The 15,590-nt window shown below is 42.0% G+C and overlaps 1 protein-coding gene across 2 annotated transcripts; it reads right to left on the reverse strand.

The window, feature by feature from the left end:
- Positions 1 to 5,678: 5,678 nt before the first annotated feature.
- On the reverse strand, positions 5,679 to 14,067 carry MLANA (melan-A). Of its 2 annotated transcripts, none has more exons than XM_067543065.1 (5): positions 14,022 to 14,067; positions 13,166 to 13,264; positions 11,562 to 11,658; positions 6,890 to 6,991; positions 5,679 to 5,858 (listed from the first exon to the last, which is right to left on the reverse strand). In XM_067543065.1, the coding sequence occupies exons 2-5, from the start codon at positions 13,237 to 13,239 to the stop codon at positions 5,784 to 5,786; spliced, it is 348 nt and encodes a 115-aa protein (XP_067399166.1). In that variant the 5' UTR covers positions 13,240 to 13,264; positions 14,022 to 14,067; the 3' UTR covers positions 5,679 to 5,783. The 2 variants fall into 2 exon arrangements, with proteins under 2 accessions (XP_067399166.1, XP_067399165.1); XM_067543064.1 differs by lacking the exon at positions 14,022 to 14,067 and adding an exon at positions 13,514 to 13,566.
- Positions 14,068 to 15,590: the final 1,523 nt, after the last annotated feature.

Consider the following 15,590-nt stretch of genomic DNA (forward strand, 5'->3'; position numbering starts at 1 on the left):
CAGTATTCAAATTCGGAAGAAATAGATTTGCTTTTCCAACTTAAAATTTTTGTGAACCTGTTCTGTATCTTAAGAGTTACGCTCTCAAAATGTGTTGTTTAAAATCAAAAACAAATTATAAAATGTTTTTATATATTTGGATAAAATTATGCAAATATAGTAGTGATGTCATAAATCTTTGACTGGTATTAGATTTGCACTGGAATCCATCATTTTGAAAACATTTTATCAAACTTAATATTTATTCTTGAACAACCACATATAGCTAATACCAATGGATGGCTTGGGGTCTGATTGTCATATAACTTAAGTACACTTTAAACCACTCTAGCAGTGTAAAAGCATCTTATAGTGAGTTAATTACATTGATACTCAGTTTATGGCTGCTTTACAGTGCCAGAGCAGTATAACAATACCTTGGTGTAAATCAGGTTGTTGGTATTTATTCATATCCTGGCTATGTGCCCTTTTGTTTTTCATAGAGCATGTTGCTGAACACTAATTACTTGCCAACACAACAAGTTGGATAGGCTAATTTGTCTAGGTATATCTGCTATATCTAACTGTAAAATGGTTGCTTTGTTCTGCCCAATTTTCCACACAGAGACTGGTTGCAAAATAATTTTTTTCTACACTTAGTCTAAGCAGTCTTTTATTGTGTGGCAAGCCAAGGTGTAAATCTGCAGCACGGTAGCCTGCCATGCACTAACTGGCAACAGGGACCCTGCTGACAAGCACTAAAAGTTCCATAGTGTGGTTTTACATGCTGCTGTTTAGTTAAAAGTGTAATACACCAAAGTGCACTACAGAACTTTTAGTGAGCGGTAGCAGGGTCCACACAACCAGTTAGTATGCAATAGGCTAGAGTGCTGTAGAGTTACATCCTAGTTTGCTGCACGCTCACAGATTCTGTAGATAAGCCCTAAAACCCTTCTTGGTGTTGGCCACTACTATTATAGTATACTGTATAGTTACATCTATACTAGCAAAACCTACTGGAGATGCAGTTTATACCTGCAAGAGTTCTTTTTGCCAGTATAGCTTATACCAGTTCCCTGAATAAAATAAGCTATACTGACAAAAGGATTATTTTGTTGATATAACTGGTTCTACTAGCATTTTTGGTGACATATCGTATTGGTTGGGGTGTAACTTTTTTCACACTCCTAAGCAACATAGCTGTGCCGGCAAAACTTTTAAGTGTAAATCATGCTCAACCCTGAGCATGAGGGAGTTGGGGTTATATAGGTGCATCACCCCACGAAGACTAGGAACTAATGGTTGTTCATGATCATCTCCACAGCTCCCCTTTTGTTTTGAGGGGAAGTTATTTATTGCAGACTGTAGCAAGGTGCTGTGGCCTTTCTCAGAGCCTGGGCCCAAGGAAGGGTTGTGATGCCCCTGCTGGGCAGATCAGGACACTGCAGTCCACAGACCCAGGGAGCAGAGTGGCGGGCCCAGGACAGGAAGGGGAGGTATAAAAGACTGGTATAGCAGCTCAGTCAGGAGGAAGCTGCTGCCAGAGAAGGATGTGCCTTCCCTGAAGCTGTGGTCTGAGCCTGACTCAGGCCCCGTGGCTGTGCAGCATAAGCCCTCTGCTGACTGGAGCCTTAAGGGCCTGCCAGGGCTCCTGGGCCCTAGTGAGTGGGAAGGACCACTATAGACTGCTGACTGGGAAGGACCCCTCAAGGCCAGCCACAACCTAGAGGAGCTGCTTGTTGCCTGGTACTGCCAGAGCTCTGAGTGCTGGAGTACCCACTGGCTCCCTGTGACCTGGAGGAGCTGCCATCTGCTGACAGCCCTGAGGAGTTCCCGGGCCTGCCACTGTCTACCCTGAAGAATCGGAGGAAGACCTCTGGCTCCAGGTTCCTGGGTTCAGGGTGAGAGGAAGTAGCCCAGGGGCAGCCAGCTACAGTTTGGCTGAGCTTGTGGTCGCACCAGTGTTAGCGTGTTGCAGCTGGAGCCCCTCTGACCCAGTGGCAGAGCCCCTTGCCACTGATAGGGGCTTGGGCTGGGACACAATGGAGTTGGGTAGGCCTCCTTCCCCCTTCCCTAGCCACCCTGGGAGTGCTTATCTCCTCTGAGCCCACAGCCACAGAGGATACCGAGCATTGTGTTTACAGACTTTTTGCCAGCCCCGCCCCGCCTGGGGGCCAGGGGCTACAGACTCTTTGCCAGCCCACTAACCTTTCCCTTGGAGCAAGGTGCTGTGGCCTTCCTCGGAGCCTGTGCCCAAGGAAGGGCTGGAACACCCCTGCTGGGCGGATATTCGCCAGCTTACACAGACCTGAAAAGGGGTGCAGTTTATTTCTCCCCATTATGCTCACCCTGCTCTGCTGATTGGCACTCTGGGGGGAGAACTAAGACTGCCCACTCAGTCACCTACTTGCGCCTGGGGTGGGAAACAGTTTGTGTACAAAGACTGTGCTCAAGAGCCAGAACCACAATGCAAGCACTCCTAATGGGGCCATCAGGAGAGTGGAAGGGTCCTTACTTACATTGCTTACATCCTTGCATGATTGCATTAGAGCAATTCAAAATCTAGCCCTTTGATAGCAGCTGATACTTTCAGGCCAGTTAGCCTTCTGTTTAAAAGAGAGACCACAGGCCCTCTTCATGCTCACCAGTGCACAGACATCCATACATTCCTCAGTTTTGTCTGCTTTCTTTGTAAAAGGACCAAGCTTACATCCTTGAAATTGTCATCTTATCTTTTACTCAGTGTATCAGTTATCTACAATTGTGATTGTATATGTGTTTTAAGATACAGAAAATAAAATATATATTTTAAATGTTAGCCACCTTGACAGGAAATCTATGGAAGGACTCTGCAAGGTCATCTATAAACTTTGCTTACAGAGGAGGATGATAGCTGCATTACCTTCCAGCTCCTGGAATGGTTAAGCTGTTTGTTTAGACTCAGCTATTCTCTTTGCCTATCAAAGCTACTATGACTGTCACCCAGATCCAGGCTTCTTTCCTCCTCAACTAGGCTATAGAATGGGTAAAAGTGATTGGAATCACTTATGAATATTCTTGGCAGTTTTTAGTATTCTGGAAAAATGTTTAGAGATTCTCTAGGTGTTTCTGTAAGGTGCATAGTATCAAAGCTCTGAATGGACAAATTACAGTTGCTTTGTGCTCTTTGCATAACAGACATCAGAGGATTTTGCTTTTTCACTCTTCAAGTTGTAGGAAGATCTGCTGGGGTTTGTTTGATTTTTACTTCAATGATGGTGGAATAGCATTGGCAATTAGATGGCTTTCACAGTGTGCAGTTTTAGCAAACAGGTATCTCTTGTGGTTAAGATTGGCTTAACTACTAAAATTGACTAATCTACTCTGGCATTTCATTCCACAGTAGAGCCCTCTTGATTACAGAACCAATTTTGTGCACTGACAGGGCAAACCTGACCTCCCAGTCACCTTGGGGTAGTTTAACATGAGTGGTTAATTGCTTAAAAGTCTTATTGTAAAACACTCCTGAAGCTCCTCTTTTTGTCCTTCGTACCTTCATACACAAATTGAAAATTAAACCCACTGCTTGACAGTATGCCATGTAAACACAAGGGTGCTTCTACTGGAGAAAAATAAATTCTATGGCTGGAATTTTCTGAAGAGCAAGTGGGTTCAGGCCAGATTTCCAAAAGAGCTCAGCTACCATTTGGGCACTTTTAAATAACTGTCCTGAAATTCAAAATAGTTAAGCCCTCTGGCTGCTGAGCACTAAAAATATGACTTCATGTAACTATGGCTAGTAGATATTTGATTAGCTTCATGGATCAATATTTGATTAGCTGGATTCCTGTACAAACCTAACTCCCGTATCCATTATCAAAACATATTAGAGATCAAATAATGCTTTTACGGTTAACATTTCTTCATTTAACCCCAGTTTGATCTTTAAGGATTATAATAAAAATCATTTTTAGTCTTGATGCACATATTCACTTTCTTGAAATATAGTTATTTCCTTAGAAAGGATGTCTCAATATACTGAGTTATTAGTTCTTGAATTATGTCCATTTCAAACAGGACCTCTTGATCTTCATTTCTGCAACAAGGTTAATCATTCTACCATTTCCTTTATTTATTGATATTTCTAACAGGATAAACTGACCATCTTGCATATTTTCCTATGAATACTTCCTTCTTATTGCTAAACAAATCCAGGTAATACCTTCCTAGAAGAAATGCAAATGAACAATTCACACAAGTAGTCATTTGTCCAATGTCCAGCATAATTTCAGTTTGGAGACTAATGGAGAATACAACATTAAATATTCTAAATCCAGATATCTAATCAATTATAAAATCAGATATGCTACTTATAACTTGCCTTATTTACTGTACGAGTTTGTTCCCACAAGCATGTAGTGATCTGATTTAACTGATCCCACAAACCGTTTGATACAAGTATCTGTAGGATTTGTTATGTATCTCCATACACTAGGTTATGTTATATAGGTAAATAAGTCTACTGTAGATTTAAAATTTATTCTGCCTGAAGGCTTTTTTTATTTGCATATTCATTTAAGGAGGAACCAGATTCTTAACCACTGGTATTGTGCTGCTTCAACATTCCCTCTTTAGTGATCACTTGATTTTTTTTTTCCAGCTAACATAGGACAGCTTTAGGCTAGCTCCTTGCTGTATAGATAAGGCAGTTCTTTGCATATAAACTTGTCAAACTGCTTTTAATTTGAAGTAAAAATCTAGTTCTAGACTATGCTTGGCAATTAGCTACAGACAAGGACATTATAAAAAATAAAAAGATGATTTCTTAGAACTGTTGTAACACTCAAGTGTGTTACAGCTCTTAGTACGTATTTATTTTATTTTGACGTATGTGTACATGAAAGGTGGAAGATTGACAGTGCTGGAGCCAGAAGTCCTCTGTTCATTTTTCATGGAATGAGCTGCCATAACTCCCTGTGCTGAATGAGCTTTCCCATAATACATCATCATTTGTGTCTCAAATCTGGTATCTACAGACAAGATGGTTTTGGCGACTCCATGCCTATTCAGTCCTTTTCTCTGGTAAGACTTCCAACAAGGATGCTAAGTGCAATGGTGATTATACCATAGTGACAGGTGTGATATAAGATAGATATAACTTATTTACTTTAAGCAGAGATTTCTAACTTGCCTCATTCATATTTTAAGTTTCACGAGGAGCTGAATCTAATACAGATGCAGAAACAGTCATGTGGGGATAAGACCCAGAAAACCAGCATTTTGTCAATTATATGTTTGCTCTAGCTTCTACTGAGTCCCTATGGCTAGTGTGCTTTTTTTAAACTGCTTGTAGGGGAAATGACTAGTGTTTGCAACAGTAGATGTAGTAAAACTGCTCTTGCTGCCCATTTTATGCTGACTTTTTTTTTTGTAGAAGGAATTTCAGAAAAACGTTTATTTAACTAAAAAGGAGCATTAAAAAGGAGAGATGAGAGCAAAGACATGCTTCTCACACTGATTGATAAGCCACAATATATGCGTATTCTTCATAGAAATATGGGGAATATAAGATACAAACAAATCACAAGATTGGCTATGTTGAATGAATCTGACCAAACGGAATGAAAAGTTAAGGCCAAAACATGTTCAACATCATCTAAGTATCACAAAAACGTGCTGTAGATGAAAGGTAAATCGGGCCAGGCAGTAACTGTCAACTATTCATGACAATGTACTTTATTAATTACAGTTTACCCATAAAGTTGCACATGAGTTAAGCAAAAGCACAAAGAGATCAGTTTGTATACTTAGATTTTAAGACTGACTCAGCATCCCGGTGAATAAGGTGGTGGCAATGGTTCTGCAGAGATTTTGTCATATGCTGGTGGAGCATCAGGGACCTGTGTTAATGAAAAATAGGGTGAAGATGCTAACTAGAACAAATACATTGAGGGACAAGCAAACCATATTAAATATTATAATGGATCTTTTAGCTGTCTATGTTCCTCTTAAAGGAATTCATATCAGTTTAGTTGGTTGTCCTTAAGTAACACTGTAGTTCAGAATAGCTGAACCAACTGATTATGAATTTTTGTTTAAATTAGCATTGGTTTCCTAGTTGTCCATAGGATTGAGTTCATTTTGTGTTGAGACATTTGCAGCTGCAACCAAAGAATAATTCAGTACTGTAAGGATAGGGGAGATTTTATTTATTGATATTTCAGGTAGTTTATAATAAAACATTTCAATTAGTGTCTTGGCACATGTAAGTACATACCTCATTTAAAAATTAACAATATTTAGCAGCATATCTATTGCATATTGATCATGAACTGTTATTTCATTACCTTTCTTCAAATTAATTACACACAACAATAACTCAATATGTATATTTAACAATTTGTATTCACTTTCTGGAAGCTGAATTATTTTGGGGGATGGGCATTTATTGATTACAGAAGCACATAATCAATATCAGATTATGGAATCCAACATAAGATTTGATCAATTTGCATCTGCTCTACCATAAAAATGTTAGTGCTGTTGACATGAAGACCCTTCTATTGCAGGATATTATTATAGCATGTAGCCATTTTGTTGCAGCTAGTAGATCAGATAGGTATGATCATACTGCTATTCTGATTCAGTTGCAATAAGTCAAGGAGGAAGAAAAATTTTAAAAGGCAAGCTATTAATATTAGATTTCACAAATCATTTTCACTTTAAGAATTACAAGGGACAGTACTTTTCTTAACAGATTGGGTCAACATGGGGAAAATGCAGACCCAGTCTAGATATGGCAAATCCAGAGAACAAACCATCAACCAGAAGTAAGAGTGCGGCATTACTTCTTTACCAAAGGTCATCTCCCTGACTAACTGCAGTGCTTACTAAATGTTGTAAGTAAATGAAAACTTAGACTTCAGTTTACCACAGAGTTGAAGTTGCTGTATTCCTGTAAAAGTGCTTTGCAATCCAATGGGGCATCTTCACCTGCCAAGCTTCTCAGACTGCTAGCACCAGAGCTTTTACTCTGTGATAGACAGTAAGGAAAGGTGAGAGAGTGACAGAAAAAGAAACTTGAGTATGACTAAATCAGGGGTTCTCAATTTTTTTTTGCTGGGACTCCCCTTTGAAAATATTTCAGGCTGTGATGACCCCTCTCCCCATAAAAATGATGACCCCCGCCTCCCCAAGCCATGCCATCCTTACAGCCATGCACAGGGGGCTGACAGCTTGCGACCCCCTGAGGGGTCACGACCCCCAGTTTGAGAACCCCTGGACTAAATGTTTGATTTTAAAGTGTGAAAGTCAATAAGAATGTGGGACTAGAGCCAGACATAATGCCAGCAGGCACTGTGCAAGCTTTGTTACTGCTAATGCAATCCATGTTTTCACTTCAGCGACATCCAATCATGTGGTGATCAAAAATGTGGACAAAGATGTACTAACCTTCCACCTGTCTCCAATTCCCACACTCTTTGCTGCTGGATCCTGTTCTTCTCTGGCTGCTATGCCTCTCTCTCCCCCAATTTTTAAAATTATTCCTTCTGCTTCCCTCTATTCTTCCTTTCCTATTATTTCCTACTTATCTCAAGTGCCTGTACACAAATGCAAGAAGCCTGGGAAACAAGCAAGAGGAACTGGAAGTCCTGGCACAGTCAAGAAACTACGACATGATTGGAATAACTGAGACTTGGTGGAATAACTCTCACGATTGGAGCGCTGTCATGGATGGGTATAAACTGTTCAAGAAGGACAGGCAGGGGCGAAAGGGGGAGGAGTTGCACTGTATGTAAGAGAGCACTATGACTGCTCTGAGCTCCAGTATGAAACTGGAGATAAGTCAGTTGAGTGTCTCTGGGTTAAGCTTAGAAGCAAGAACAATAAGTGTGATGTCGTGGTGGGTGTCTGTTACAGACCACCAGACCAGGAGGATGAGGTAGATGAGGCTTTCTTTACTCAACTGGGGAAAGTTTCCAGTTCACAGGGCCTGATTCTCATGGGAGACTTCAATCACCCTGACATCTGCTGGAAGAGCAATACAGCAGAGCACAAACAATCCAGGAAGTTTTTGGAGAGTGTCGCTGACAATTTCCTGGTGCAAGTGCTGGAGCAACCAACTAGGGGCCGTGCTTCTCTTGACCTGCTGCTCACAAACAGGGAAGATTTGGTAGGGGAAGTAGAAGTGGGTGGCAACCTAGGCAGCAGTGACCATGAGATGGTCGAGTTCAGGATCCTGATGAAAGGAAGAAAGGGGAACAGCAGGATACGGACCATGGACTTCAGAAAAGCGGACTTTGATTCCCTCAGGGAACTGATGGGCAGGATTCCCTGGGAGGCTAATATGAGGGGGAAAGGAACCCAAGAGAGCTGGCTGTATTTTAAGGAGACCTTATTGAGGGCACAAGAGCAAACCATCCCGATGTGCAGAAAGAATAGCAAATATGGTAGGCGTCCAGCTTGGCTTAACAAAGAAGTCTTTGGCGAACTTAAACGCAAAAAGAAGCTTACAAGAAGTGGAAGCTTGGTCAGATGACTAGGGAGGATTATATAAACACTGCTCGAACGTGCAGGAATGAAATGAGGAAGGCCAAAGCACAATTGGAGTTGCAGCTAGCAAGGGACGTGAAGGGGAACAAAAAGGGTTTCTACAGGCATGTTGCCAACAAGAGGAAGATTCGGGAAAGTGTAGGCCCCTTAAAGAAAGAGGGAGGCGACCTAGTGACGGAGGATGTGGAGAAAGCTGAGGTACTCAATGCCTTTTTTGCCTCTGTCTTCACAGACAAGATCAGCTCCCAGACTGCTGTACTGGGTGGCACAGAATGGGAAGGAGGCAAACATCCCGCAGTGCTGAAGGAACAGGTTCAAGACTATTTAGAAGGATTGGACATTCACAAGTCCATGGGGCCGGATGCAATGCACCCGAGGGTGCTGAGGGAGTTGGCTGAGGTGATTTCAGAGCCATTGGCTATTATCTTTGAAAGCTCGTGGCAACAGGGGAGGTCCCTGAGGACTGGAAAAAAGCAAATATAGTGCCCATCTTCAAAAAAGGGAGGAAAGAGGATCCGGGGAACTACAGACCGGTCAGCCTCACCTCAATCCCTGGAAAGATCATGGAGCAGGTCCTTAAGGAATCCATTTTAAGGCACTTGGAAGAGAGGAAGGTGATCAGGAACAGTCAACACGGATTCACCAAGGGAAAGTCATGCCTGACCAACCTGATTGCTTTCTATGATGAGGTGACTGGCTCTGTGGATGTGGGGAAGGCGGTGGATGTGATATACCTTGACTTTAGCAAAGCTTTTGATACGGTTTCTCACAGTATTCTTATCAGCAAGTTAAAGAAGTATGGGTTGGATGAATGGACTATAAAATGGATAGTGAACTGGCTAGAGCATAGGGCTCAACGAGTAGTGATCAATGGCTCCATGTCTAGCTGGCAACCGGTCACAAGCGGAGTTCCCCAGGGGTCGGTCCTGGGGCCGGTTTTGTTCAACATCTTTATTAATGATCTGGAGGATGGGGTAGATTGCACCCTCAGCAAGTTTGCGGACGACACTAAGCTGGGGGGAGTGGTAGATACCCTGCAAGGTAGGGATAGGATACAGAGTGACCTAAACAAACTGGAGGATTGGGCCAAAAGAAATCTAATGAGGTTCAACAAGGACAAGTGCAGAGTCCTCCACTTAGGAAGGAAGAATCCCATGCACAGCTATAGACTGGGGACCGACGAGCTGGGCAGCAGCTCTGCAGAAAAGGACCTGGGGGTAACGGTGGATAAAAAGCTGGATATGAGTCAGCAGTGTGCCCTGGTTGTCAAGAAGGCTAATGGAATATTGGGCTGCATTAGGAGGGGCATTGCCAGCAGGTCACGGGAAGTGATTATTCCCCTCTATTCGGCATTGGTGAGGCCGCATTTAGAATACTGTGTCCAGTTTTGGGCCCCCCACTACAAAAAAGATGTGGACAATTTGGAGAGAGTACAGCGGAGGGCAACAAAAATGATTAGGGGCTGGAGCACAGGACTTATGAGGAGAGGCCGAGGGAACTGGGCTTGTTTAGTCTGCAAAAGAGAAGAATGAGGGGGGATTTGATAGTGGCCTTTAACTACCTGAAAGAGGGTTCCAGGGAGGATGGGGCTAGGCTGTTCTCGGTGGTGGCAGATGAAAGAACAAGGAGCAACGGTCTCAAGTTGCAGGGCGGGAGGTCTAGGTTGGACATTAGGAAAAAGTTTTTCACTAGGAGGGTGGTGAAGCACTGGAATGGGTTACCTAGGGAGGTGGTGGAATCTCCATCCTTAGAGGTTTTTAAGCTGAGGCTTGACAAAGCCCTGGCTGGGATGATATAGCTGAGGTTAGTCCTGCTTTGAGCAGGGGATTGCACTAGATGACCTCCTGAGGTCCCTTCCAACTCTAATATTCTATGATTCTATGCAAAAAGGAAAAAAATTAGTTTGTGCATTTTCTTGATGTTTAAAAAGAGCTGGAGAAGTGTTTTGGTTTGGTTTCTGAAGGTGAGTTTTTAACACTGTAGAAATTCAGATCATGTGTACTTTGGAAGACACTATGGCCCACTGGAGAGAGGAGGTAATAGGATTATATCATCACAAGTAATGAGGAAGTACAACTTCTGATTAATTGAGATGAGAGATTTTTATTCAGATTGTTTACAACTTTTTGGCAGTACCTATTTAAGTAAAACATTTTGGAGAAAAGCTCCCATTGTTAAGGATTCAAAACTACTGTTCCTTTCAATTAAGAAAACAGAAGACAGGGTTTTACTCCTGGCTCTGCCACTAAGCTACGGTGAGGTGTGTTTGTTTTTTTTTTTAATGAGTAACTGCTCATTTCTTGATTTCCTCTGTCACTCCTTTGTCTGTCTTGTTTTGAAAACTGTGTTTGTACAGTACCTAACTCAGTGGTGCCCGGATCTTGATTGGGTCTTTTAGGCCAGAGGTCCCCAAACTGTGGGGTAAGTCCACTTAGGGGGGCATGGAGGAACATGGGGGGAGGGGTCAGAGCAGGGGGTGGGGAGGGAGCACCACCCAGCTTCACTCTGCCCAGAGCTCCACTCTGGTCCCGTGCCTGCCCCCATGGTATGGCCCCCAGTGCCCAGCCCCGGCTCCTGGTCGTCGCCCCCCCCCCCCCCCCCCCCCGCCGGCGCCGCGCCGCGCCATGCAGCCCCTAGCCCGGCCACAGATTCAGCTCCTGGCAACAGCACTGGCCCTGCCACCCCCCAGCTCCAGTCACTGCCCCCATCCAACGCAGCCCCCGGTGTTGGCCCACTGGGCATGGCCACGGTCACTTGGCTCCCAGCCTGGCCTGGCCCCACCTCCTGGCTACAGTCTTGGCCCCTGGCCAAGGTGTTGGCCTTGGTCCCTGGTGCTTGGCCCAGGCCTGTGGTGCCCAGCCCCCTGGCTGTCAGGGCCCCCCAACCACCACCACCCCACTCCCAGCCTCGGCCCCTGCTCCCAGCCCCAGGTGCAGGGGGGAGTGGATGAGGTAAGGGGGGTGGAATGTGATGTAAAAAGTTTGGGGACCACTGCTTTAGGCACTACAGTAATAATGATGGCATACTAGAACATAAGTTGCCACACTTACCTGAAGGCTTTTATAGCCACTTCGCCTTTTATAATACCAGCAGCCAATGATCAGTAAAACTGCAAGAACCATAACAAGGATTCCAATACCTGCTGCCCTGTTGCAAAAGAGAAACTAGATTAATTTTTCCGTAGATGAGTGTGTTTAGCACAAATGTTTACAGCATTCTCATTTGTCAGCAATTTTAAGAGGCTTATGTGACAACACAAACTACACTGTGCCCTTTAAAAAATAAAAACATGTTTAAGAGATCAACTACCAGGCAGTGAGTAGTGAATGCTGCAAGTATGTGCAGTGAATCCTGCAGCGGTTGGATAATATACAGAGTATGAAGCATGGGATCACCTGGTGAACATCAAAGATAAAAGTAGCTGTTGAACAGTAGTTTCATTTTCAGGACACTGTACAACCTGCCGGTTGAATGAGACTTCCATCCATTTGGGGAAATTTTGGAGCCTTCAGAATTGCATAGTAAACAATTTTGTTGAGGATTAGAGAACCACAAAAAAGGAATTAGCCAAAACTTTTTCTGTAAAATTTGACAAAACATTTGTTTTTAGCTTCAACCCACCCTAGTTGGCAGCTACACATTCTTGTAAAAGACTCTCTGGTTTCTGCCAATCTCCCCAATGAAACTGACTAGCTAAACTCCTTGCCAAAGGCTTGACCATTTCAACAACTGGGAAAATGCAATCATAGCCTCAAATATTGATCTCCCAAGAATCAGCACTTGTGGAATACACCCTAATCCCTAAAGACAGCATTGCCATAGAGGAAAAGGTATGTAAGAAATGAAATGCCTCACTTTTGTGGAGACCTGTCCCATTTTTATTAGTTAAATCTCTCCAGGCAAAGAACACTGCGATCTGTCTGTGTTATAGCAAATGTCAGACAAAAAGATTATTGGCTTATAAATCATTACCCAACTTGAGAAAACAGGTAAAGAGACTGTAAACTGTGCACAAACAACTTCCTAACTTGTTGCATGTTCCATGACACACTAAGCATAATGACTGCTGTGTGATAAATAGTGAGATGATGGCCCCCTTTGAGGTTCTTATAACACAAAGGTGGATGACATGGATGTGGACATCAGCACTTTTTTCAGAGATGGCAAGGCCAAAATTCAGTGCCGTTTCTTCAGATGAATGATGCTAAATAAGTATCAATACATCTTTAATTATAAAAATCACTAAGTTTAATGCTTCTGGTCAGCTGAATTAACAATGCAGTTTTGATGCTGTCACTGATTTTGTTTGTTCTTTGATTCTCTGGTAGATCCCCTTTGGATTCTGCCATACAGACCTTATTTAATTGTTAAATGCTTCTTGTGATACTAAAGTGATAGATGTTATAGAAAACTACAAAATAGGTAGATTTTACTTTCCCCAAACACAGCCATTCTGAAAAAATTGTCTTGGGTTCTGTGTTTTCTTTGTTGCAACCTGAAGACAAATCCTACTTTGTAAAATTCTGTTCCCAGGATGGAGGAAAACCTCAGTCATTTATGAACAGGCTTTTGGAGAATACATTCAAATTCAGAAATGTGGCAGTTCTTTTTACTACTAGCTTTGATGCTGTCATGGGTTTTGTTTTATACTCACTCTTCTGCTGCAAGATAAGTGTATCGCTTCCCTGTGCTGAAGATGCCATCTGGCAGGCGATCTCCTCTGGGCATTTTGTAAGGATGGTTTTGGTCACACCTACAAGGGCAAAAGTATGGCCATTCAGTGCAAAGAGTAACCCATTACAATACACCTAAGGCATAATGTATTACCACTATTTCCATTATAAGAAGAAAGAGGGTTTGGGATTTTTTTTAAAACATTTTTTTAGAAAAAAGTAGATCCATTTGCACACAAGGCCTAACCCCCAATGTAGACTGCACTAGGATGATGGGAGACTTCTCCTGTGGACCTAGCTACTCCCTCTTGGGGAGATGGGTTACCTACACTGACAGGAGAATCCCTTCCATCAGAGCAGGTAGTGTCTTCACTGGGGCACTACAGCAGTGCAGCTGCAGTGCTCTGTCTAGACAAGCCCTTAGCTAGCATAAACTGGGACAGCTCCATTGACTTGGAGAGAGTTGCACCAATTTACATCTGCGGAGGATCCTCATTTACATTCACTATCTGTGCATGCTTAATTGCCATTAGTTTAAGTGCCTGAGGGAAATTAACCATCCAAATCAGATCAGACAGAATAATTCAAATCTAATTTCTCACACAACCATGGAAGAATACATAAATATATTCATCTCAGTTAAATAGCACAAGAGCAAATCCTAATGTATATTCCCAAAATCAACCACCAAATTCAATTAAGACAAAATGATCTTTTTAGAAAGAAATCAGGCCTAATAACTTTTTCAGAGAATTCAGAACAAGCTAAACCTCATCTGAAACTGTTTTAAAATAACACAAGGAAATTCTAGTGGAATAGTAAGCATGCAAGCCTTACCTTCTTCACACACCCACACTCTGCCTGCTAGGTGGAAGCACACACAGCTTTTTTCTCTTGCACTTAATCTTTTTTTTTTTTTTTAAGTCTCATGACTATCATGAGTTTAAATTCCAAATGGTGCAGCCTTTGATTGCTTTAATTAGCATGAAAGAGGTCAAGCAGAGACAGCTTTTTCCCTTTTTTCTTCTTCCCCCTTTTCCCCTGCCCCTTTCTTTTCAGTAAACCGCTATAAGATCTACTACTTTTCCATTCTGTCCTATACACTGCATAGGGCTGGTCCACACACAGTTTTTCCACTGATTTACCTAAATCAGTGAAAACATCTACTGTGGACACACTTGTACTGATTTTAAATTGTTTATATTACTTTTGTTTTTGAATTAGTGATGGTTTGCACAAAGTTTTTGTACCCAGTTTGAGAGTTTATCTACACAGTTTTTAGTTAAATAGGTGCAAATCCCTTGTGTATATGCAGTTACACCAGTGTAAAAATCCTTTACACCAATATAGCTCATTTGATACTGGTAAGTATGCAAGCACTTTAGCAAAAAGAAATCACTTAAGCCATAACTACTACACTATGATTTAGTTAGTGTAGGGTTCAGGAGAGCAAAACATTTCTTCTGCTCTTTCTTGTCCCTTATTTTTGCCTTACTAAATAATACAGTAGTAAAAACACCCAAGTCTTGTCTACACTACAACTTCGTACACTGTAGGCACCAGTGCACTAAATTTTTCCTAATATAGACACAAATGCATTTAGAGCTTACTGCTTCTGGAAAAGATCTTCATTCTAGGCAAACTGAAGCTAGCATGGTTCTACTCTGTACAGGGCCTTATTTGTTTAATATTTCTGCTCATTTAGCTGAATTCTACTTTCCATTATCCCATGAGACCTAAGAAGCTGAAATCCTCTTTGCTAGAGCCATGACAATAAAACAAATCCAGTGGGGTCACACAGTAACTAGGATCAGAATTTGGCCTGTTTAGAATAAATGTCTGCTATTTAATTATCTGATCTCGCAGTGATTCCTCCACATTATTGCACTTGCATACTGTGCATGCTTTGAATGTGAAAGGGACTGCAGGATCAGGTTTTAGATCTGTGTGTAACATTAAAGAGAATAATTTTGGAAAGCCACAAATTTAATCTTTTCCACTGCCCACCTTCATATAAAGAATTATATGAAATCTGTTATATAAATTTTCTCCACCCTTGAACAAATGTTTCACTGCTAGGAGAGGGATGTTAAATAAGGAATATAATTTTTCTTCATTAGTGCCAACAGTCCAGCATTCATGAAAAACCCATGTGTTAACAAGTATTTTTGTCTTGCCTTGGGCAGTGGAAGAAGAAATATTTTAGCTGATTTAATTTTTTTTAGCTTCCAATAGGCTGATGTTAATAGCAATTAATGGAAAAAATGTATGAATAGTGCCTTATAACACAGGTATAATACTGTTGTTGAGGGGTTGAACAGTTGTTATGGTGAAATACAAAGTCCTGATCTCATTTATGCTGTGGTAAAACCTGTGTCCCTATTGACTTCAGTGGCATTGCTCTTA

Source organism: Emydura macquarii, unplaced genomic scaffold (assembly GCF_026122565.2).
Source record: "Emydura macquarii macquarii isolate MOO-44397 ecotype Brisbane River unplaced genomic scaffold, CSIRO-AGI_Emac_v2 contig_767, whole genome shotgun sequence".
Classification (NCBI taxonomy): Eukaryota; Metazoa; Chordata; order Testudines; family Chelidae; genus Emydura; species Emydura macquarii.

Excerpts from the sequence above, each read along its gene's own strand:
- MLANA (XM_067543064.1), bottom strand. The coding sequence starts at position 13,536 with ATGGAAGGGATTCTCCTGTCAGT. Across the intron at positions 11,659-13,165 it reads ACTTATCTTGCAGCAGAAGA|GGCAGCAGGTATTGGAATCC; the intron begins GTGAGTATAAAA and ends CTTTTGCAACAG. Across the intron at positions 5,859-6,889 it reads ACAGCAACTTCAACTCTGTG|GTCCCTGATGCTCCACCAGC; the intron begins GTAAACTGAAGT and ends TCATTAACACAG.